General features: G+C 47.5%; 1 protein-coding gene across 3 annotated transcripts in view; it reads left to right on the top strand.

Annotated features, from left to right (window-relative positions):
- Positions 1-21,153, top strand: part of LOC135245898 (poly(ADP-ribose) glycohydrolase-like) — a 48,620-nt gene extending 27,467 nt beyond the window's left edge. For all 3 annotated transcript variants that reach the window (XM_064319280.1, XM_064319273.1, XM_064319264.1), the window contains 6 exons: positions 2,653-2,800; positions 9,317-9,395; positions 10,640-10,748; positions 16,192-16,297; positions 18,539-18,667; positions 19,927-21,153. In XM_064319280.1, the coding sequence (XP_064175350.1) occupies positions 2,653-2,800; positions 9,317-9,395; positions 10,640-10,748; positions 16,192-16,297; positions 18,539-18,667; positions 19,927-20,102 (747 nt within the window). In that variant the 3' untranslated portion in view covers positions 20,103-21,153. The remainder of the gene's footprint in view (positions 1-2,652; positions 2,801-9,316; positions 9,396-10,639; positions 10,749-16,191; positions 16,298-18,538; positions 18,668-19,926) is intronic.
- The last annotated feature ends 4,609 nt before the right edge of the window (positions 21,154-25,762 follow it).

Below are 25,762 nucleotides of genomic sequence, written 5' to 3'. Positions count from 1 at the left end.
TTAGGTTACAAGACCAGTTCCTTACCCATTATACTACACTGCCGCCCGCATGTAAACCCCAAAATCGCAGGCTAATCCTGGACTTCTGCGGGCTATGCTTTGTTACTCAGCACGCAATTGGTTGATTAACACAGTTGATTATGCAGTTAACTCCCCGCTCCTAGTTCCTTGGGTCTAATTTCATTGCTGATTTTACGGTGAAGCCAGAAACCAGCGGACAGTGCAGCTCTCCAGGACCAGTATAACTGCCCCTGTGTGTTATTGATTAAGCTGGAAACCTTCAGCCTGTACGAACTGCAGTGGCCACAAACATCTGCTCATAATGAAGGACTCTCATCATGGCTGTGGTCAGCCACAGCGGTCGTCTAGTCAATCTAATTATATCTGTGGTTTGCGCTATGGAAATATATGTATCCATATTAATATGAAATGCCACACTCCGTACATGACTTGCTGCACTGCCGCATTGCATTGGAACTCCCAAGAGATATTTGGCTTTGTACAGTAGCAGCACAAATTAAATGTGGGGCATGTGTAAATTTTCACTTGTTTCAAAAATGAAAATGCTAATAATTAAAAAAATTACCTTATAGTAGGCATTAGATTTTTTAAAACAGTATATTACTGATTGTTTTTAAGTACTGAGATTCATTACTCTTCCTTGACATGCATTTATTTTCCGATGGTTGATTGAGATTTGTGGTTGAGTTCAATCTTAGTTCACTAGAACAGTGATGAAATATCTCACTCCCCAAATTCTACAGGGATTTCACTGGTCAATTTTGTAATCCCCGTGATTCTACGGGGCTAAAATGGGACTGCTCTTGTCTGTGCTACAGTGTGTGCTGTGAGGAGATCTCCATCTCAGAGCTGTTTTTTCCCCCTCTTTTCTGATGTATTGGGAATTATGGGGGTCTTTGTCTACCAAAGGCAGTCTCGCGCATCCACAGTCCGGGTTAGCGTCTTCCGAGAGCGTCTGGAGAGAAAGCAGGGGAAACGCGCTCGCGACAGACCGTTCTGGGACCGGGGGGTTGGGAGGGGCTGGCAGGGTGGGGGCAGGGGGGTGTGGGGGTCCTGACGTCCCCCGTGTGCTCCGGGCGGGCCTGTCAGGGTGGCCTCCTCTTCCCCCCCCCCTCGCCCTTTTGTCTGCCGGCGGTTACCGGGGGCTGACAGCTGACGGGCACCCGCGAGCGGCTCTGGGGGGGGGCGCCCCGCGGGCAGCCGGGGCCGCCGCGCGATTGACGGACACCCCGGCGTGGCGGGACGGGCGGGGCGGGGCTGACAGGCTGTCAGCGGGCTTTGAGCAGGCGCCCGGCCGTCCCGTGGATGAGCGACCGGTTCGGCCGGATCAGCCGGCACGCTCACCGCACGCCGCCACGTCTTCACCGCGCGGAGTCCGCTGGCCACTCAGCCAAAACCGACAGGCCGAGAAACAGCCCATTACGGATTCCACACCGTTTTATTTAGCCCCAAACAGCATGTAGAGCTCACTTTACCCTCCGTTGTGTTCTCCTGCAGACCTTTTTACTGAAAAACACTACTGTCTTGTTTATGAGCGTTGTTTTTCAACGTCTGAGAAACTTTATGGTGACAGGGTGACATTAGTAGGTAGGGTGTGAACCTGCAAGATAAGAAGTCTGTCTTAGGAACTTGTCTGTTTTGTGGACCTTATTCAGGCTGTGCATTGATGCTAAATGCAAACAATATGCAGCACAAGCACACGTAATTATTATGGTATTCCATGTGCTTGTGCTGTATGCATGTCAGATCACAGCATACAGATTACAAAATAAGTGGTTACGTGACTTCATTTGACTAAGTTACCTAATTTGGGTACTAAGTAAATAAAGGAGAAAGTAAAAGGCCTCCATTTAAATGAACTGACAGCAGTATTCATAGTGAACCCTGCACACTTGAATGGAGCTCCTCTAATAGCTTTGTCTGTGGGGCTAGCGGCCAGTGTCTGCTCCTGGGCTGCCACACTAAGTGCCACTCCCCTGGAACGCTTGACGTGGGCCTGGGGGGTGAGGGGGGTGAGGGGGGGGGGGGGCATGCTCTTCACCGCTGCCTGGTAGCACAACCTCCCCTCCCTCCACCCCATCATTCCTGTCAGAGCCAAGTGCAAAAGGTGCTGTCATTACTGGAAAACAGGGCCAAGCGTTTTTTTACAAAGGGCTTCCAGCATCACCAGAGCGACCCCCCTACCTTCCCCCCACCTCCCTCATTCTTGTTTTCCTTCCAGGGTCTGAATGTGAATTTGAAGGAGACAGACAGAGCACAGGGAGCATCTGAATTGATTTGCCTTGTTTTGCTTAAATTTGCTTGCCTGCATCTGAGTCATTTTAAAACCCAAGGTTATTTTTTTCTGTTAGCTTTTTTTAATAACTAATAATAACTTTATTTATGTGGCACTTTTCTTACGAAGGTTTCAAAGTGTTTTGCAATAAAATTGAATGCTTAAGTAGATGAAATACCCTGAGTAAAAGAGTATGTGGTAAAAGTATATGGTATCTGAAAGTACGTACGCAGAACAGTAGATAAGAATGGTCGTTTTTGTGGATCGCATGAACGCAGTGAGGTGTGAGCCTGCTTCCTGCACACGGTTTTACGTGGTCTCGCGTTCAGCCCCGCTAACTTTGCGCCGGCCTGCAGGTGGACTTCGCCAACCGGATGGTGGGGGGCGGAGTCACGGGGGCGGGCCTGGTCCAGGAAGAGATCCGCTTCATAATCAACCCCGAGCTCATCGCCTCCCGGCTCTTCACCGAAGCGCTGGAACACAACGAGTGCCTGATCATCACCGGTCAGTCTAAGCACCGCCTTCTACTTCTCCTCTGTATCGCTTTTAAAACACAGACACTCCGGTCTGCCCACCCCCTCCGTTTCAAAGCGACCCCTCCATTAATTCTTGTACAACTTGTTTGCTTTTCTCTCTTTTTTTTTTTTATTTGCCAGGAGAGGCTGATTAACTAATCACGGGGCATTTTTGGACAGACGAGCGGCACTCACCGACACGCTGGTTTCCCCATTAAGGGCGGCCCGTCCGCGAGCCGGCAGGGCTAACCAGCGGCCCGCTCCGCCGCCGCCGCGCACAGCGGGCCCTTAAATGGCAGGCCCTTCAATTTGGGGCCCGTCAGAGCGCCGGCCCAGCGAGAGCCCGCGCAATCTGTGTGTCACAATCAGCACCTGCGACGCACGCGCCAGACTTCCCGCTCCCTCCCCTCCGATCGGCTCCATTAATCCCGCCGACGTTGTTTTTTTTAGTTTTTTTTCGGCGAACGGCGTCTTGATTGCTCGGGCCGGGGAGCAATCACCGCCGCGCGCTTGTGCGGCTCGGAAAAAAGAACGTAAACAAGCGTAACGTAAAACGTAAAAGCGCGTTTCGGAAACAGCAAGGTTTCGCACTTGCACGTGTGCTAGAGAAACTCGGGGACTGGGCTTAAGTAATGGACGATAAATAGCACATTTTTATTGTCGTCTATTGTAATTATTTATTGACGTGCAGCAGTTGTTTAATTTTCGTATTTTGGTTTATTGTGTTAACTCTGTGAATCTTTGTGTTGGCTTGTATTTGTCCCTGTATGTACATTTTATTTCCGAGCAGCCGGTGCTTACGAACCAGTCCCGAGTCGCACAGTGACCGCTCGCTCCTGATTTTCCAGCTAAATTAATTAAGGCTCCCAGGATCCTCCTTGCTTGTCTGAGTAATCAGCTCTGGAAGGTATCCTCATCACGTAAAGTGCCTGTGACACGCGCAGGTCCGTGACCCCTGGCTCCGCGCCTGCCCCCCCCTTCCCCCCCCCCGCCCGCACGTTCTTCCTGCTTGGGGAAAACGAGAGCGGCACGAGCTCCGCAGCGTTTCCGAATCGCGGCGCGTTCGCCGAAACCGTCGCCAAAACCCCTCAATGGCGTCCTTTTCCCCGGGCCGGGCGAGAGGCCTGCTAATTGTATCAATGGAGCCCATTCATTTTTACCCTCCTCTCTCTCTCTCTCTCTCTCTCTCCCGCTTGTTTCCTTTCCAATTTGAACGTGAGGCCATTACATTGATCCGCGGGCCGGGCCGTTATTCTTCCTGCGCCGGGCGACGGGATTGCCTTATTTTTCACCGCGCGTGTTTACTTCCCCCCGCAGTCCTTCAGCGCGGCTGTCACTGTCGAGTCGGCGTTTTTAAAGCGACCCTCACTCATCCCCCCCTGACAACCGCGGCCCGCGCGGGCCCCGCCGCGCTAAGATCATCAGCCCCCGACCGAGGGGGAGCGCGTCGGTCGGGTTTCCGTGCCGACGGCGTCCCGGACGCATCAATCTCGCGCGTTCATGCCTCTCCGGCTCCTCTCCTGAACCTGCTCCCGACGCTCCCGTCTGCTCTAACTACATCCAAACCGGGCCGGCGGGGAGGAGAACCAATCACCGTCGGCCGAGGCCAGCTGAAGCAGTTGTTGTCGGGCTAATGGAGTTCCCGCGGCACGCGCCGTGAGATTTGTCTCCGCTCTAACAATCGTCCGTGCCGGAAAAAACGGTCCCGCCGCGGCAAACTGATGCAAATGGCCGCCCCGCACCGACGGCAAGACGATCTGCTTCCACGTCGAGGGCCGAGCCGGATCCCAAGCCCTGAGATGGCAGCGTAGACAACAACAGCCGCCGCTCGGGGTCGAGCGAACCTTTCTCCGGCATTTTCTTTTGCTGACCCCCCCCCCCCCGAAGCTCGGCGTTTTAATCAGTGCTTGGGTTACGGAAAGAAAAGTGCGATTTCCACTTTGAGATGGGTTTCGCCACCCCAGATAAGAAGGTCATGTCTGATTGCATTTAATAACTGGAGCGAATTGGAAACCCGCGCGCGGGGACAGAGGTGCCGCGCGGCGGCAGGCCATCGCCTTAATGCCTTTCAGCCCCGGGCTCCGGCTCAGAGCCGTAATGGAGCCTGCCCACTCAGTTTGCCCTTCCGCGGCTAGCGTTTAGCTGCGGCGGCAGCGCGTTGCATTACATTCCCCGCGCTGAGAACAAGAGCCTGTTTCCTGAGCATTTCTAGTTGTTTACGTATGATTTATGTGTGTTTGTTTTTTTTTAAACAGAATGTCACAGGCACTTTGCGGTAAAGGTGAACAGTGTTACCTGCCACTTAAGACCCACTACCCCCCCCTCCCCCCCAATTCTCCCCCTCCTCCTCACAGTATCCAATTATACCCCTTGTGGCTTTCAATATTTTTTTCACGGCTGTCGTCAGATGTTGTTCTCAAACCAGCTTCCACTGGTGTCACTATGTCTGAGATACCGTGGCACCAGACACAGCGTAGCAAGTACATTTTTAAATGCATTTCCCCCTTATGCAGCATATATATCTTGATTGGGATCCATTCTTTTCTTTAAATGCTCTGAAGTGAATGGTGAATGGGAGTGGTGCAGCGGCCAGAGCAGTGGCCTTGGAGCACGAGCCCAGGCCCTGCCGGGGCATCGAGGAGGCAGCAGCACACCGGGCGCCTGCTTCCAGGGCAGGGGTGAACCGCCGCGCACTCGGGACAGTCAGGGGCACGAGGAGCCGTGCCTCGGAGGGAACATGGCTGCCTTCTTCCTACCGCCGACCAACCGCCAAATTTAAAATTAAACCAGAAACAATTTTTTTAAAAATGTGTGTGAGTGAATAGGGGGCCTGACAACAGTCAACGGTCAACAGGGACTGCTGATGTTGCTAGTATTCATGCTATGCAAACTCAATGGGGTCGGCTCCATAGTGTTACTTATGTTATACCAAGGTGAACTATCCCTTTAAGCATTTTAAGAAGAAATGGATCCCAGGCAGGGTAATAAGCTGGATAAGAGTGCATTTAAAAAATGTATCCCTTTGGACTGTTTGGTCTTTCACCGATTGGTCCTGCGTCTGGGGAAAGATCGGTCACCGTAGCGACGAGCGAAGACAAATGGCGCCAGCGCTGAGACGGCGCAGGCGAAAGGACACCGTGACGACCGTGGGAGCGGAGCCACCGCGGGGCCCGTCATGGCCGCCCACAGCCGCGCCCACTGCCCGCGCTCTCCTTCATCAAGGCCTCCGCCCACACAGGCGCCCCACGGCCCGGCTGAAGGTCACCGTGGAGACGCGCAGCCACTGCAATATTTCACATGGCGACCGAAGTTCCGTCTCCGTGGACACAGACGCAGACGTAATGGCCAAGAGCGTTGTGACGTCTTCCTTCTGCGAGACGAAGTGGGGAACGTCCGCTTCTTTCTGAGAAGACCGGGGAACGCCATTTTAAAGTAAGGGGCTCGCTCGCGGTCAGCAGGAAGTCACCGGCAGGGGCATAATGAACGTCAGGCCCCGCCCCCCTCATCAGTATTCTAATCCTCTCATCGGGGCACCTCTCTCGAGTGGAGTCACCTTGAGCTCTTGGGTCCGTTCGCTCTCTCTCTCCCCCCCCCACCCCCCCTCACACCACTTAACTTTATTACGCTTCCGCGGAATTAATCGCCGCTGGAAGACCTGCCCAAGACCCACTCCGCTAATGGCCCGAGCCGTTCCATCATCTTTATTAAAACAAGGGAATATTCGGTGTCATCTGCGTTTTTTTTTTCGCCGAGTCTCCGCTGGATCGTTGCGGCGCAGTAAATCGCGTTCCCCCCGCGACGCGTCTCGACCCGGGGCCTAATGGAGCCCGCCGCCCGGGCGAAATCCCTAAAAGCGGCCCGGGCTTAATTGAATTTCTCTCGATCGCTCCATGTCTGGCTGCCGTCGCGGCGGCCGTAAATACAAATTGGATCAAGGGGGGGGGAAGGAGGATGATTCACCGATGCCGGAGCCCGACCCAGGAAGTTTGACGCAAATGTCAAGAGTCCTTTTTTAGTCAAGAGCACTCACGCTGCGGAGATTCTGGTCTCTCCGGGTCCGGTCGGTTCTGAGGCGAAGTTAGGAGCCCGGGTCCGGCAGCTGGGCCAGTCCATATTTGCTTTCTGTCCCACGCTCAGATTTCTTTATACAGTAATATGGTTGTGATGCTGGATCGTCTGCTTGGCCTGTGTACATACCACAATACTAGCAGAACGTGAATTGGCAGTTAATGCCTGAATGGTCAAAAATCGTATTAAATCCCCCTTTTATATATAAATATGAATGCAGTTTGCATCCTTCAGAAGAGTCGTTTAAGACTTATGGACATCCTTTTCACACATTGTTTTTCCACCTGCCTTTGAAAGCCAAACTCCCTGCCCCTTTTCCGGGGGGCATTCCTGCTCTCAAGTATTATCAAGTGTTATGAAGCTTAGCGAAACGAACGCAGAAGCAGATCACGCAGAGGAATCCCTGTGCGTCCGCGACTCAGCTCGGGACTGACCTCCTCGGACCAGCCGAGCGGCTGCTGATGAACGGGAAAGCGTTTAGAGGAGTTAACAACGACCTTTGACCCCCGTGGCATTACGAGTTAGCGCTCCGTGCCCGTGGAGGCGCCACCGGGGCGACGGCGACTGCCTCTCAGACGGAAACGCGAGCGAATCGCTCCGGCTTTGAAAGGAGAAGCGCTTTTTTTTTTTATTCTTCCCCTTTATTCCGCAGATTCTTTTCTTTGCTGAGGAGGCTTTTATGAGCCGAGGTCCACAGCTGTCCCCGGAGAGACCTGCCATTTATCCTGTCTTTTTTCCGACTGTTGTCATTGTCTCCCAGACATAGTTCAGCCGCGCTGAGGAATAATAATTCATAATGTGTACTCACGAAGCCGCCCTCATCCTCGGACGCCTTTATCTCTTCACCCTGTCAGTATGAAAGAGGCCTTGTTCATATCAAACTTCATACCCAACCGTTGCTATTTTAAAAAAATACTTTTACTTTTAAAATACTTCTCTTGCATATTCAGTACAAGACCTTGATTTGACTGGTCCCACTGTTGTATTATCAGTGTTCTGGTTTCACCTTCAGTCCCACGCATGTAGTCCCTGAAGGGTATCCTCTGACATCACGTGCATGAGGGTGCTTGCATTAACTGATACAGTAATTTGATTTACTGGGCAAATGGGCAGAAAGGCCTTCACTATCAGTGTGGGGCAGCGCTGTCTGTTCCAAAGGCACGCTCAGCCCTCTGGGCAGAGGAACGCTGGTGAATGGGATTGAGTAGTCACCGTGAGAAGGGGAAGTAGAATTAGATCTTTACTGGTATCGATCTGCGTTTTTATTTACAGTCAGATTAAGTTGAAAATAAATTTTAAGCAACCCCAGTGCTCTGTTACGCTTCTAAACGTAATTGCGGATATTTGTTCTTCTTTATTGTTGTTTTTATTTCCTTGCTCTTTAGACATTCAGACACACATATATTTTACCTGCCATCAACAGTCAATGCGTGGCAGGATTCAAATCAATTGTACGTGGTTAGAAATCTGTAAAATGATCATGTAAACATTTAAATTAATTAGTTGATTTTGGTAGATTCATGATTTGATCTCTCTTGGGAACTTATGAACAGGTCACTAATGAATACTGTGACTGTGTCTCTGTGTGAGTGTGTGTGTCTGTGTGCATGTCTGTGTGTGTGTGCATGTGTGTGTGTTTGTGTGCACATCTATGTCATACATATACATTTGTCTAAAGTAAGACTGATACATTTGGCATTTCTCTCAGAGGAAGCGCACGCATTAATTAATTCCTGCAGCAGAGCCCTTGTGCGCTGGCCAGTCTTGCCACCGCTCAGATAGTTTATTCATGCGCCGTGGCGGGAACTGCGTGCGCTAATGAGCAGTAATGAGCGGGAAGTTAATTTGCAGCCTCATTGTTTCCAACGCTTTCCCGTCCCCGTGGGCGCAGATTCCCCCCCCCCCCCCCCAGGGCCGACCGTTTGCTTCTCTCGCGCCTTTTCCACGGGGGTAATAACTTGACCTTCCTCACGGAGTCTGCGGCTACTCCCGTAGCCACGCTTAATAGCGCTTCATCGCTCGAAACGCTATTAAAATCACAGCTAGCGTGGCCGCGAGCCAGGCTCATTTTAATCCCCCTCCCGCTCCCTCCCCCCAGTTCACCGCTTCTTTTCTTGGACAGTTCTGTCACTTTTGCAAGACTTTTTTTTTTTTTTTTTTGCAATAAATTATTGGTCTGTGGAAATCACAGTAAACTGTCAAGACTTTTTGAACCAGGTGACTCCTGTGATGTAAAGAATAAAAAATGGATTTTTATTATTGTAACTAGTTCCCTTTGGTTACTCTTCTCTGCAGTTGTGTTATTTCTGTGAGGACTGAAAGGTGCTCTCTGATCCACTGTCTTTGCTCTTTCTCTCCCTGTTAATCAGCTGCCCACAGCGTGATGTGCAGTACGGAGTGTTTTTGTGTTGAGGTTCTGCCTGTGCTTGTGTTCCAGGCTCGGAGCAGTACAGTAAGTACACCGGCTACGCAGAGAGCTACAGATGGGCCGGGGATCACAGGGACGAGACGCCCCGGTAAGCCCCGCCCAGCTCTGACGCGCTCTGTCCTCACGGAGCTGGCTTCCGTAGCTAAAGCATTTCATACCGCCAGCTTTGGCCGACTTTTTACTTTTGCAGAAAAGTGGGAATTTCGGTCGGACTGGGGTGAACGAAGTTGGAAGAAATTCTGGCGAACGTGGTATCGCTTCCCTGAATGCCTAATGGAGCCCGTGTGCGCTTCCTCACGTGGCCTGTGCGGAAGCTGCAGAGTCGCGTTTGGCGTGCGGCCCGAGGTTTCACCTCTGATAAAATCAGCAGGAGGACCCGCCGCGCTCTGCCGGTCCATCGCCGCGCTCTGCCGTTCCGGGATTGACTGGACGCCACAATGTCCCGCGGCCTCTCTTGCTCTCTCTATCTCTCTATCTCTCTCCCTCCCTCTCTCTCTCCCTCTCTCCCTCTCTTTCTCTCACTCTGCCCCCCCACCCCCTCACCCTCTCTCTCTCTCCCTCCCTCTCTCTCTCTCTCTCTCTCTCACTCTGTCCCCTCCTCTCTCCCCTCACCCTCTCTCTCTCTCCCTCCCTCTCTCTCAGTCTCACTCTCCCTCTCTCTGCCTGTCTCTCTCCCTCCCTCTCTCCCTCTCTCTCTCTCTCTCCCTCCCTCTCTCCCTCTCTTTCTCTGTCTCTCTCTCTCTCTCTCTCTCTCTCTCTCTCTCCCCCTCACCCTCACCCTCTCTCTCTCTCTCTCTCTCTCTCTCTCTCTCGGCTAGCCGTTTCGGAGAGAGCCGCGGGAGCCGCGGTGCGTAGCGCTATCCGCTCAGACAGCCCCGTCTCTGAACGGGACGTGCTGGAACGGCCGGAGGTCCTCCCGGCACCCAGGCAGAAAATCGGCGCTTTACCTCCCATAATCCACACCGCACGTCCCCGCAGTCAGCCTGGCCTGCGTGGCCCTGGAGGTGCAGCGCTACGGGCCTGTTCACAGTCATCTCTCTGCTTCAGGAGTCAGTGAAACAGAAAAGAGTGTTGCGTACGGGTTCGAAGAACAAAGTAACACCAGTGTGACTTTGTCTCTTGGAGTTGAGGACAATAATAATGGTTAACTGAGTGCCCCAGACATGAATGCCCCCAGTAATTGTCCTGTGTGAAAATTTCATAACATTCACAATCTCAGAACATGGATTCAGTTGGGGTCCCGTATGTGCAAGCGTATGCCAGGCTCTTATCTCCGAAGAGCTGAAGTACGGCTTTTGATCCTGAGTGATTGACGCTTTCTCTCCTCTTTAGGGATGACTGGCGGAGACGGTGCACTGAGATTGTGGCTATAGATGCCCTGAGGTTCAGGCACTACCTTGAGCAGTTTCAGCCTGACAAAATAAATAGAGAACTCAACAAGGTGAGTGATTGTTCTCTCCTCTATACTGTGCATTTTGATCCCCCCTTTTCTCCTGATTTTGAATGGGTATTATATTTTGATATGCATATACCTTTTTAAACACGCATCTCTTTTTAAACACATACATTTTATAGCACACACATCTTTTCAAACACGTACCTTTTTAAACACACCTGCCTTTAATAACTCACATAACACAAGTAAAAGATGAAAATGAAAATGAAAGAAGGGGGAACAGGTGATCTGCTTTCAGATGATGAACTTTACTCCAACAGAACAGAATGGTACATTCACACCATGACTTCTAACAGAAAATGAGAAGAGTACACAAGGTCAAAAAAGTGGGTGGTGTTAAAAATGTTATTTTCAAGTCCTCGCTCAAAAAAACAATTTTGTTTATTTGAAACCAGGTGTTTTGCATTCCATGATGGAAACCTCCCCTTTCCACTGACTGCTTTTATGCTGGTAGTCTAATTGCTTGAATGCCCCCCCCCCCAGTGGACAGATTGGTTTCAGGGTAGGGACCCCAACATCCAGGCATACTGCTTGGCCAAAAGTGGGGAGGGAGGGAGGGAAAAAGTACCATTTTTGCCCACCGGCACTGCACTCAGGTCAACACAGACACAGCAGGGGCGGTGTGGAGTGGCGCGGACCCCCCCATGGAAGAGACTTACTTCCGTCCTCCTCCATTGAATCTGGCGAGTGTGCCAGTCAGTGGGTCTGCCTCTCCAGCCTCTGCTTCAATTTGCATCAAATTACCCTCGCTGATCCGATTTGTGAGGCCGGTGGGGCTGCTGGTTCTTCGGGGGAATGGGTCTAAAGAGGCGTGGGGCCGACATCGCTGGTGTGGTGAGCGTTGGCGTGGTGTGGCGTTTCGTAAACAGGAGAGAGGAGAGAGAGGAGCGCCGAGCTTTCGTGTTGTTCTGTTTATTTGAGCTTTCTTTAAGCAGGCAGGTGAAGTGAGAACAGGTTTTCCATTACTATAACGGCCTGGCCAAAACAGCATAAGCAGCAATATAACAAAAATGGAGAGAGACAAAAAGCTCAGGGCTATGTCTACACGCTCCCAAATTGGCAGTGAGCACAGCTGCTAATTGGAAATAGTTAATTGGACATTCCAAATTTGTGTGGGAAATGGTCACGTTCAGCCCCATGTCCTAGTACTGGTTTCAGTGAAAACCTGGTGTAAAACTTATAGGTTTTGTTGGACATAAAAAGGTTTATAAGTTATAATTATAGACCTTTGGTCAGTTATAAGCTCTATAAGTTAGACTTGTTCATGCCTGGAAAAGTAACCTCTGAACTGACTGTGTTGTGTTTTTGGATGTTTTTGTGGAGGATCATGGCATGGTTCAGGTCTCCAGGGATCTTAGACTGTCAGCATGAAAACAGAAATGCTTCTGAGTGACGAGGCAGATTTTAACTTTCAAATCATGTCTGCTTCCTCATTCTCCTACTGGGGAGCCGATATGAAGCTCTAAATAAACCACTATTTTTCACTTGAAGGCTAAGCAGATACCATGATATGGTAGTCTTCCCCTCTGACCAGGTTACCTGGTAATGTTAGGAGTCCCCTGTCTGTAGTGGGTATTTGATAAAGGTAAAAAAAAAAAACGGAATCATCATATTTAATTGAGAGTTGTGATTGTATTGAATTGTGGGAACCTCTGTTTCCACCAAATGTTTCAAACTGTTACACGCCTGCATCAAAACCCACTACACACACGTCAGAGCCATCGTTCACTTTCACAGATGCTCACGGCCATGCCAGACAGCACAGCTGCACGCTGTAAAACACATCAAGCCCATCCATCACCGTCCAAATCAGGTCAATTGGCACGGGACCCTTTTCCATGCGGATTTTGGAGCCCCCTCTGAGGGAGCGGGGGTTAGGAGCGGGACGACGGTGATGTCAGCTGCACGCTACGCGCGGCGGAAAAAGGAGCTGGCTGGGATCTGGCCTAAAGAACAGCCCGGTGTTTTATTTCAGTGACCTGAAGCGCAGTTCCACTGAGGTGGGGACTGAGGGAAAATAAAATGCTGATGCGCACTAAGAGGGCGACGTGTTGTTTGAGTTAAACAGTGGAACCCTGTGGTTTACAGTGGAACCCTGCTGCTTGAGTTAAACAGTGGAACCCTGCAGTCATTACATCTGCAGGGGAGGTTGGAGGGTAAATAACATACTAATATGCGTTGTAAATGAGCGACATGTTTGAGTTAAACAGTGGCACCCTGTAGTTTACAGTGGAACTCCGCAGTATGAGTTAAACAGTGGATCTCTGCAGTATGAGTTCAGCAGCGGAACGGCGAGTTCTTACAGAAGTACCTAACAGCTGACATTAAAAGCTATGCTTACACATAAAAAACCATTAGCATTTTATTCATTCATTAATATTGTAAATAAAAATATATTGAGATTGAATTGGAACGACTTGACATTCGTTAGTTATTTCTTAATTAACATTGGCTGTACATGGAATTAATTTGTATGAATTTTATGTTTTTAGGAAGTTCACTGAAACGTAAAACTTCAAATTTTACTCAGTGTGCTCTTGATGTTGCGTGGTGGTTTAATAAGTAGATAAGAGAATGTGTAGCGTAATATTCTGTGAATAAGTGAAACGCAGCAAGGCAATTTGTCCTTCTGAAATGCTGTATGAAACCCCTCATGATGTAACCGTTTTGCAACTCAATAAAATGAACTGGCAATTTCGGATTGGACGGCAGCCACATCATGCTCAGCACTTGAGTGCAGTTTTTGGGGACAGTTTGTTCTCGCATAGTTTCCGAAAACAAACATTACCATTTTGTATTATTTATTACAGTAGAAGAAATGGGAGGGAGGAAACCTACCATGGCCCTTTGATGTTTTGCTTTGATCTTCCATAGATGAATTCATCTGTAATTGTAATACTGTGAAAGGCTTGACTCATTGGATAATTTTATGCACCAGTGAAAGCTTTAATTGGCATTTAAGTTAAAATTAGGCTCGCGCAGATTTTAATTGCCTCGGTGTCAAACCATTACATTTAATCACGTAACATAATCTAATAAACACTGTCAAACGTAATCCAAATTCGCCAGCGTGTTTACCTTGCTTGAAGTCGACTCAATTATTTATTTGCTGTTCGTCTCTGGAGTTAACTTACGGAAGCACAGTATGGAGAAATAAACGAGAGCCAGCCATTTATTATGCTTTATTTGCATAATTATATTTTTTCCCATTGTCTTTGGAAAAATTTAACAAATAAAATTGCAGTCCCTAAATCCAGCTAAAAGGCGGAGTTTTTTCCATGGGGTTTCCCCAAATCTGTAAAATTTATCTGTGCTGTAAAAGTGCTGGCTTGGATTTAGGAAATTTGAAAATTTTATTCCTTTGAAAGATACTAAAGTTGTTAAAAAAATATTTGTGATTGGAAATATTAGAGGAACCCAGTTTTATAAATACATAACCGAGGTTACATGTGTTATCAGATTCTGTTCACATATTTATTGCTTGGATGTATGTAGCATGCATTTAAACGCACAATAAACATGCTTCCTTGGACAAAGTGTCTTTTCTGATGCACAATAACAGCATCAGCAGGATAGCAGCCGCCTCACATTGGCTCGTAATGGAGACGCGGGGGTTACTGAGGTAACCCTGCGTACCACGTGGGGTGTGTGCGTTTCACGTCGGCGGGGAAGGCTTTTTCTTCCTCTCTCCGATGGAAATTCGCATTACGGAATCAAGACGTCGATGTTGTCAGGCCTCACTTTGGGAAGCGTGAAAAAAAAAAAAAAACGATGACAGCCCTCAAAGAGATTGACAGGGATGTGAGGGATGCTCCAACATGGAGATCAATCCTGCTCGGAGGGCCGTTCGGCCTGCTGTCACAGCTGCCCTTCCGGAATAGGAATTTGCAAACGGGAGGGAACGGGAGCGATGCGCACTGTTCATTTTCACCCCGCGCACATATTGTCTGAGGTGCAAATGCATTTCCTGTGGTTTTTCGCAAATTCTCAAACACCGCGAGTCAGGTGTCACCCTGTGCAAAACCCTGCGATTTTCCGTCCCTATCCTAATCCACATTTGCATCACTAATGGTCGGATTGGACAATTACATTGGATTACCGCATTAAATATGATCGCTCTGTCCTCTCATTGGTGGATGGGCCCTCATTGATGAGCAGCTCTACTTATTTAATGGTTTCCTATGCATAATTGAAGGTTGTATGGCTTCAGTCAGACCGCTGCTGTAATTCGTACATGCGTGGTATACGTCTGAACCTTACTGAACCCGTGTTTAGCAGTTGTCTACGACCATGAAATGCACTTTTTTGTACGTCGCTTTGGATAAAAGTGTCTTCCAAATGAATGTAATGTAACGTAATGTCTGACTTTTTAAATGCACAGGCATTGGCCCGAGGGCTTCAGAAATGGTGCTGTTCTTTTGTATGTTCTCCAGTTATGAGGCTGACTCATGTACAGGGTTCATAATTGGAAAATGCACCAGTGGTTGGTAGCTGCAGGGATCCAGGCCTCGGGGCAATGGAGACCACATCCAGTCTGTATGACAGTGCAGGACTGAACACAGTCCAGTCTTTATCACAGTGCAGGACTGAACACAGTCCAGTCTTTATCACAGTGCAGGACTGAACACAGTCCAGTCTGTATCACAGTGCAGGACTGAACACAGTCCAGTCTTTATCACAGTGCAGGACTGAACACAGTCCAGTCTTTATCACAGTGCAGGACTGAACACAGTCCAGTCTGTATCACAGTGCAGGACTGAACACAGTCCAGTCTGTATCACAGTGCAGACTGAACACAGTCCAGTCTTTATCACAGTGCAGGACTGAACACAGTCAGTCTTTATCCAGGCGGACTGAACACAGTCAGTCTTTATCACAGTGCAGGACTGAACACAGTCCAGTCTTTATCACAGTGCAGGACTGAACACAGTCCAGTCTTTATCACAGTGCAGGACTGAACACAGTCCAGTCTTTATCACAGTGCAGGACTGAACACAGTCCAGTCTTTATCACAGTGCAGGACTGAACACAGTCCAGTCTTTATCATAGTCAGGACATAGAGTGTGGTTCACTGGTACAGGGAGCTCTTCAGATACATACGTTTTCTCTCCTTTTGTCTGCATGTGTTTGTGTCTGTGTCTGTGTCTGTGTTTGTCTGCCTGTTTGTGTCCGTGTGTCTGTGTGCTTGTGCGTGTGTGCGTGCGTGCGTGCGTGCGCGCGAATGTGTGTGAATGAAACATTTGAGGATGAGGAGCTAATCTGCGCTGGTTGTACAGCCATTCTGAGTCCAGCGCTGAAGTGACTGCATTCATAAAAGATCTGCACTCAACATCTTTCATCTTAGACAGGGCGTCGGCCTTGGAAAGGAACAAGGCGCCTTTACCTCAGACGTCTCTGTCACTGATGATGTCATTCTCCCCGTCCCCAGGCCTACTGCGGCTTTGCGCGTCCCGGGGCGAAGAGCCAGAACCTGTCTGCGGTTGCCACGGGGAACTGGGGCTGCGGCGTCTTCAGGGGCGACACCAGGTTAAAAGGTACAGTGGGGGAGGGACAGCCGGGGTGAGGGGGGGTGGTGGGGGGGTGGGGGGGAGGGGAGTCTGGGGTGGAACGGGCCAGTGACTTAAGAAAACAAACCGGCCAAATTCAAGCTAATTGTTGTTTAAGCTTGATTATTTCATTCTTCATCTTTTTTGTGGCTTGACGCTGGCCACTCTTCAATAAGCATCAGTTCAATACGCAAATTTGTGAGGTGATTGTATGCATATGTGTGTTTGCCTGCGCAAGAGTTTTTGTCCTTACAAGGTTCTGTTGATGTTTTCCTGTCAGATATTCGCTGCCGTTTTATCTGCGGCGTGAGAGCCAAAATAAATCTAAATTTTACTTCCCGTTGTTACTGAGTCAGAATGCACACAGGCACCCGCCCATTCACTCAGACATGCTCAAACACGGACACACACGCACACACACACACACACACACACACACACATACAGTTATCTACTGTAAAACCTTTTTCAGGGAGTCGATTTGTAAAGCAGCCTCAGCGGTACAGAGCGGTGCGGATCCTCATTAGTCTTACCTCACATTCGCTCGTTTACTTAGCCTGTTCGTCTGCCCTCCGGTTATCGATCGGCTGACAAACTTTTATATTTTTCATTAAAAGCCACATTGATTTCCCGGCCCGGTCCATCAATCCACCCCGGGTGCCCGTGTCACGGCCCCGCTTCACTTTCGATTGGCCGAGGGGCTCAGACGACGTCCGCCCGGCTCGCCGCCACGACTCCATCTGAAGCCCCGCCCCCTCCCCTCCCCTCCCCTCCCCCCTGGCCGCTCCTTGTTCTCCCTCGCCGCGAGAAGTGGCTCCAGCGCCGAGCGTTCGCCCCGCTTCCCCCGCGCTAGCGTGCTAATTAGCCGCCGGGCCCCGGTCACCCACGCGCAGGTCACCTGCGGTATTAGCGCCTCTTCTCTTAATGACGCCCCTCCCGGGACGGTTCCCCGCCCGGCCGGCGCCTCCAGAAGCTTCCGGAGCGTTTCAAATGCAGGAGGGGTGCAGCTGCGGGGCGGCAGCATGGGAACTGGGCTTGCAAACTAAAGGTTGCAGGTTCGATTCCCGGGTAGGACACCGCTGTTGTACCCTTGAACCAGATAGCATGAATTGTTTGCGTAAAACAATCAGTTGTATAAACGGGGTTACTACGTAAAAATGAGAAAGGCGTTGTAAGTCGCTCTGGATAAGAGCCCTGCTAAATACCCACAATGCACTGCGATGCTAGGTAATGTAATGGGAGAAGCGCAGGGGGAAACCCCAGAATGCCGCTGTGTTCATCTTAAATGTTACTCGGTGAGCTTGCTAATGCCGTTCCACGCCGATCATTAATCAGCAGAGTTATTACCAGCCTCTTTAAATATTAACGGCTCTGGGGCCGTAGCTTGGTGCCGGACTCGGTGACTGAGATTGAGGTCCTCTCGGGAGAACCTGCCGTTGTTATTTAACTTTCTAAATGGAAATAGAAATGAGCCCAGCTGTATCCTGTGCTCCCGAACGTGAAATATGAGTAACTCTGGGGGACTCCCCTTTTGTGAGTGCATGTTACTCTTTCAGTCAGTAAAGCCCTTGTACTGTACAGGCAGCAGTAAAACACTATTGGAGATCAGTTTAAGGAACATGCCTTTTTTTGTTTTTCTTATGATTGGTCAATTAGTAAAAAGTGCATACTTGCATACTAAATGCATACTTATGACTAAAAATATTGATGCTCCATGTTGGTGAAATGTTTTTTTTATTAATTGTATTTTGCTATCCTTCCTTTGTGGTGTCGGGAAGGTCTGTCAGAGACAGCTGTTACAGATGTACAGAAACACAGAGGGTGAATGCCTCTGATCACTTCACACATGTAATTAAACTATCTGTAGTTGGTGGCTGTAACACATTTAATACATTTGGGTAAAAAGGCAACAACAGAGCTGATTTCCAAATTATATATGGTGGCTCATAACCATAACAGAGACTGTTTGTGTGAAGCTGGCGATTCTTGTGATTATAAAACAGTGCTAGTGCCTAAAGGGTGCCCCGAACCGATACCTTACCCATCCCTACTGATGACTATACATCAAAGCCTGTGCTGATAGATGCTAAATGTCTGTTAAACGTTGAAACGGTGTTGAAGATCGCAGCTACCTGCTAATCGCACGTTAGCGACATACACAGCGGCGTGTTGAATGCCGAGGCTGTGTTAGCCACCCTTAGCCGCGCTAACGGGCTTCCGCTTCCTCAGCCCTGCTGCAGATGATGGCCGCCGCCGAGGCAGGCCGGGACGTGGCCTACTTCACCTTCGGGGACGATCGGCTGATGAGGGACGTCCACGAGATGCATCTGTTCCTCAGCCAGCAGCGCGTCAGCGTCGGTAAGAAGCGCCCGCTCCAAAATGGCCCCCGGAACCTGTTACAGCATAGTTACGATACTGTTACTGCAGCCACTTCCCGAATATAACATGTTCTCATGGTCTTTTTCTGTGGAAGTGTGTTAGTGGGCATCAAGTCTTTCACCTTCAACTAGAGAAAAATAAGAACACTCTAAGTAGTAGTTTATGGGAAAGAATTTGTCAGATATTATAAAAAACACTTTGTATGGGAATAATTAATATCACAAATTATATTTATAGATATGACTAATACTATTATGAGAGCATCAGCATGAGATCAACTTGCTGTATGTAATCTGCACACAGTAAATCAATCCACGAATGTACTGACGGTGACTTGTAGATGATATTTACTTCAGTTCTGTCTGTGTATTATTTATGACATGATAGCAGTTCTGCATTTGTCTTTATAAGCTCAAGTTGTGTAATGGATCAGCATTACACAAGTCTGATGTAAGGGTACTCATATGGGTATGGCTCCCCATTTAAAATCCTGGTGCAGCTCAGAATTTAACTTCCCCCATGCAGTAGGTGTTGGTATGAAAACACATCCAAGTCTAATGCAGCTACTGAATGCTTTATCTGGATTCTGGCCAGTTCACCCTCTGGAGGGCCACAGAGATGCTACTGTAATTTACCAAATGGGAAGATGGGAAATCAATTTATTGTAATTTATTGTGAGGTTGTTTCGGCTGTTGGATGATTTAATTACTTAATTACATGAGTCTCTTCCTGTCTTCTGTTCAGCCCACCCTTTCCGTAATGCCCAATTTTAGACTCCTGCATTTGGTATTGTGACATTTATTTGAACTAACCTTCCAGCCCTGTATTGCAATGGAGGTTATGTCACACCGTTTGCTTTACGAGCAGCCGCCTTCCTCCAGGGCCGCGTGTATATTCCCTCATACGTACAGTGTCATGGATGCACGTTCCTCAGTGTGTTACTGAAGCCCTTCGGGTCGAGTGGTGTGTGCTCTTTCCTGGGCAGCAGTGTAGTGCAGTGTAACAGGTTCGACTCCCTGGTAGGACACTGCCGTTGTACCCTTGAGGAAGGTACTTAACCCTTGCAAGGTACTTAACCTGCATTGCTTCAGTATGTATCCTGCTGTATAAAAAAAATGTTGTGTAAGTTGCATCTGCTAAATGCCTGTAATGTAATATAATGTACTGTAATGTAATGTAATGTCGTGTAATGGGCCTACTGACCGCGGTTCTCACGGTTCTCTCTCTCCCTCATGCAGGGGCGGTGTACGGTCTCCTGGAGCAGTACTACAGCTTAGAGTGTAAGAACTGCCAGGCCCCACGCCCCGAAAACGGCCTGTACAATTTCATCTACGAGAGGGTCCGGAAATCCTCCCCTGACCCTGACGGCAGGGGCGGCGCCGGCAGGCCCTCCACCCGCATGGACCTCCATTAACGACTCGACCCTCCCCAAAAAAAGACCACTCCCCTTCATTTGCTTTAGATTTATTTTTGTACGGTTCTCGAAACCTTCCGGGAAACACAAAAAATACAAAAAAGACGCCATATGCCTTCTCTGCCCCCCTCCTCCCATTTACCAGACGAAATATTATTCAATGAGTCACAAAACGAGTGGCGAAGGGACGGAGATAAATAACGGCTAATAGGTTGTCTCGGCCGGCTCCGCGCTCCATTCATCTCTCCTCCCTTCTCTCAGGAGCTTCTTTCCTAATGGATCGGCGGCTCTGCCCAAATGTTGCAGCGCGAGCCGTTCCCCCGGTCCCGTAAAAATAAAGTTGTCATTTTAATGGAGATCCATGGGTCGCCCCGTCCTCCGTCTACCTATCATTCGCTTCTTTGTTGTTGTTGTTTTTTTTTTGTTGTTGCTGTTGACATTTTCACCGGCTGCCGGCTTCGTTAAATTAGCCGGGTTGGTCAGCTGTTACGAAGAAGATAATGAATATATAAACATCTTCTATGCATGGAACAATCTCAGACTACACTTAGCTTTTTTCCTTTCTCCCCCCCCTCCTCTTCAGATAATGTTCCCGTGCTTGAGGGAAAGGTGTTGGGTTAGCCGCTGTGCTGTAGTGGGGTTGGGGGGTGGGGGGGGGGGAGCTCGGTGAGGATGAAGACTGACCGGCCAGGCATGCCTACGCTTGTAAAGTCACGAGTGCCGATGTTCAAGCCCAGGTCTTCCTTTAAAAGAGTCGCCACGCTCCAGTCACGCCTCCCCAGTAACCGTGTAAGCAACGGCAAATAAAGACCTGTGTGTTCAGATCACTGCTTTTTTGCTCAGCTCATGAAGTTAACAAGCACCTTATTGGGGGATATGCGTCTGCCTTGTGATGGGGTGGGCCTCTTATGACTGCGTTTTCGAACGTTTTGGTTTGATTGGCAATAATGGCTATGACAAGTATGGGATTCATAAAAGACGTGTAATTGCAGTTATTTTATACTGTGCACTGTATCATATAATTTAATAATAAAAAAATCCCATTATTGAACAGTATTTGCTCCTCTTTTTATTTAATTTTGTCCTAATGATTACTTGCACCACATCACGGTAGGCTTGCGTTAAAAACACATAAATGTAAAACATAACCAGGTAGCTGGATTAAAGGATTATAGTTCTCGGTGTGTTAATGGCATTGACAAAACATTGTGTGTGGGTCTGCATCATAATATTTGTGCAAAGGGGTCAGTAGACCCCGATTCTCCTACTCATTAGAGAAACTTGTGGCTTGTAATCACTTCCACTATTAGAATAACAGTAACCGCCCTTAGCCACAGCACACGAGAGGCTGAGCTTAGCGAGCATCTGCCCAGCTTTAGCTTTTATCGTTTAAAGACTCGCTCTGCCCTTTCACTCCCTGTTTAATAAGGTCATACCTTTATATAAACTGAACATGAAGCCTCATTAACCGGAGCGGGAACTGATCCAGCTCCTCGCAGGGATAGACTTCCTGTCCTCGCAAAATCAATTCCTTTCCCTCTCCACCAGGATCCTCCGAAGCGCAGTCAGGTTTTGGTAAGCCCCGTTTTGGAAGTCTGAAAGGCAGCTCGAGTAGAGAAAAATTTGACCATTTGCTTCTGTCATCGGATGCAAATGTTCCTGTATGGTAATGGTGCCCCTCAAAGCCAGCTGGGTCTTCTGGGAATGTTGCACAAGCCCGGTTATGGTACTGAACGATTGATGGGAAAGCAGGTTCGTAAATATGAAGAGGTGGGTTGTGAAGCTTTGGGACTTCTGAAATCGTCACTGGAGTTGCAGTCATGAAGTAGAAATGTAATTTTAAAAGTACGGGGTGTCGCTTTAATGAAGGCATCTGAGGTTAGTTCAAACAAACAAGTATGTGCAATCACAATGCTAGTCATGAGCTGCATCACTGACAAGTCGGCCTTTGTTTGCATCGCTTTACAGCTGTGCTGCTCTACCCGCCAATCAAACAAAGTGATTGTGTGGAAAATAATTTAAACGACTGTTTTCTGTAACATGATGCCTGCTAACGTTAGTTCTAGGTCATTTGGCATTAAAATAGAATTGCGTATTTGCGGGCACTCTTTTATAATGGTGCCTTACAGCCTCTTACAGTGGTTCTGGGTGATTAATGATGGTAATCATTTTAGCAAATTGCATACGTACCGTGTCTACTGTTTCTGTTGCCTTACTCAGACACAGTCATTATTTCATTTGGAAGCAGAATTGACTCTTTCCTGCATTTTCGAAGTTACCAAATGTGAACGTTTTAATTGCGGTTGCATCTCTCAATGGGTCTGTATGGATGAAAGGGATTTGATCACTCGATTTCAGCTATTATGGAAACAGGCTGTTCCTGTAGGTAGCGTGCCACCAGGAACCAAGCGGTTCCTTTATTGCCCACTGATTTCAAAAGGATTTGGGTGTCAGCCTTTACAGCCACAACAGAGAGGAGAGCTCATTGGATTGTTCTTTGTGAGGCTGCCCCCCATGCATGCCTGTGACCTTTTTAGCACCATCTGTTAGAAAACATACTCATTTAAATACCAGTGCAACTGTAGCGTAAATGTGATTGCAGTATTATGTGGCGGGTACTTTTTATGACCTGGCAGTTTTCATATGTTTTTTTAAGAAAGATATTAAGCTGCATTTGTGGAGTCAGCATTTATTTCCGTGAACTTGAGATACATTTAATAATCATTTCAAATTCTCACTGACGGAGGCATGCGCAGCACATGCAGGCATTGAATTTGTAGTTAGTTATGTAAAATTGCCTAATTTTACTTGTAGATTATGTAACCGGGTGGATGTGAATTTCATATTCAGCACCACAGGCCTATGAGGTAAAAGCAGAGTGGTAATTCCTAGAGGGCCTGGTGTTGTGGGGATGATGCCTTTGAACATGCAGCTGGGTGGAAAGGGATAGAGGACGCGTCTCAGCCACAGTAAAGCCTACAGGATGGCCTCTTGGAAGCACCAGGGGACTGCATTTCCAGGTTTCAAAATAACCAGCAGTGTCAGCAACAGGAAGTGGAGGAAAAAAAATGTTGGCCTGGCATACACAGATAGTAACGAGTGTTTGGATACAAATACGCAGTTCGATTAAATTATTTCGGACGTGAATTTCATTAGGTTTGCCATTCCCTACGGATGTGCCTCCCTATCATCACTGCATTCATGCTGTTCAAGATCTCCTCTTATCAGTGGTTATAAAAAGCCAAATTTATAATGCAACTTCCACTGGGGACTTGAGATGGAAAAATAGGCATTATCTCACTATCTGATGTTTCCCCGTGGACAGTGCCCACTGTTATTTCTATCACAGTGATAAATTTAACTTAATTTACTTTAAACGGCAACCTGGTCGCTGAAGATAATTATAAGCTTCATCTACCTGTTTCACAGTACATCAAATTTCAAAATGACTTGCTTCCTACGGAGTACACAGTATTGTTTTAAATCTTCATGTACAGGAAATTGCATTAGAGAGGAGACAGACATAGGAGGGAGAATTCAATTTTAAGGAATGGAAAAGTTAAATGAGAATGTACAAGTCATCAGATATATTCATTTACATGTTTATAATACACATTTAATCACTGTTTTTTGTGCAGTTACACATCAGGTAAACTTCATGCAGGTTTTTGTAAATAAAGAAATAATTGCTTCATATTCATCAGGGCAAAAGATCAGGTCTATATCCAGGAGCCACCAATTGGCAAACTTTCAAGTTGGAAGAGTAGATGTGTCTTAATTTAATTAAAGATTGACTGACAGTCTTTATTTTTTATCATTTGTAAAAGAAATGGGTGGTTATTTATGTTCCGTTATTAAAAATGGCAATATATTGAAGTCATTATGACAAAACTTTGTGACTTGCTATCAGTTGCCAGTCCAATGTTATTCGCATGCATCTTATCATCATCGTCATAATTTGCTATTTGTAATATTATAATTAGTAGCAGTAGTAGTAGAAGAAGAAGAAATATAGCACATGGTCCATGCACAAAATGGCCTGGCAACAGGTTGAGGAGAAATGTTGTTTTTGAGTATCCAAGTTAATTTTGGAGTCAGCCATTGCATCGGGATTCAGACCATCCATCCATTCATTATCTATAACCGCTTAATCTGGTCAGGGTCGCAGGGGGTGCATATAGCCTAACCCAGCGTGCACTGGGGGAGAGGCAGGAACACACCCTGGACAGGTTGCCAATCTATCGCAGGTCACACACAACATTCACTCCCTCACACGCATCCCTATGGACAATAAACATTATTGTCTTCAATTGGCTTACATGCATGTCTTTGGACTGTGGGAGGAAACCAACAGGAGGACAGCGTTCAAACTCCACACACTTGCAAGACACTGTCTTGATGGTGTCTTGCAAGTGCTACAGGCCTTAACTCTACGACTGTGCACTAGTGGTGAATTGAGATTGGTGAAAATACTTTCAAGCTTTTTAATTTTTCATGCAGGCACATTTTAGGCAATCAACAGATACTTCTACATGTTGTCACATGGCTCTATCGTGTGCAGTACGAATAGCCTGTCCTACAAAACCAAAGAGTGGTTAATTTGAACTGAAAACCAATGGTAGGCTACATGCACTGTCGCTCGCTATAGCAGTTAGGATACGTCACTTTCCTTTGGTCCCAGTGCACTCAACAGGTCATCCATCCAAATTCACAAAGTAGGAAACAGCGCTATTTGTTGAAAATGTATAATGTGCGGTGCTTGCCTGTTGTAAACGGAGCTCTGCCGTTTTCACACTTTAAGTGAAACTCAATCGAGCATGTCATTATTTAGCCTACATCCTTGCAATGAGTTACTCCACTAAACAGTGATTATGTAATTCGGGAAATTTTAACATGACTCCAATCTATCTATAATGAATGATAAAGAATATTTAAATTCGTATCGACATCAATTTGCATAGTGTTTTGAAAACATGTTACCAACGTGTCAGCACAGGGGATGAGTGAAATTCCTTAAAACGGACGCAGATTAAACGCTTCCATTACTGAATTTTGATAAGTTGTTGCAATTCCAAGCTTCATTAAAATGTGTTAGTACTCCGGGCATAAAAGAGAAAAGTATCCTGCTGTATTATTTATCGCATGGCTTCCTGCACTCGTAGCACCAATAGCAACGCTGTGGAACTGTTACACTTGTTTAAAAATGCTACAGAAGATTCTACTAAATTTTTCCAGAGTTATGTTGTCTAGGATTTTCTCACTATGTTTTATTTGCATTTTAAAGTGCTCCAGCCAAACCGATTATTCCCCAGATGAAATTATTAAGTGTATTGAACTGAAGAGGGCCTTTGGACAGAAGGAAATCAGATGGGACATAGAAATATAATGATGATGGTAATGTTGATGATCCAAACACTACCTTCGAGAATGCAGAGGTGATTTCTGGACATGTGCCGACACACGACCTCTCGGCCACGCACGCTCTCATAAAGGCGAATCTGTTAAAGTACACGGCATCGTACTTCATGTTGTGCATGAATGTATTTCTTTTTCAGATTGTTTTTTCCCCCTGAGTATTACTCATATTAACACCTGATAAAGAAAACAAATAAGATCCTATTAACTCAAAGCTGAGAATGAATAAAAACATATACTTATGT

This window comes from Anguilla rostrata, chromosome 2 (assembly GCF_018555375.3).
Source record: "Anguilla rostrata isolate EN2019 chromosome 2, ASM1855537v3, whole genome shotgun sequence".
NCBI lineage: Eukaryota > Metazoa > Chordata > Actinopteri > Anguilliformes > Anguillidae > Anguilla > Anguilla rostrata.
The sequence above is the reverse complement of the archived record's forward strand: the minus strand, read 5'-3'. Positions and strand labels throughout refer to the sequence as shown.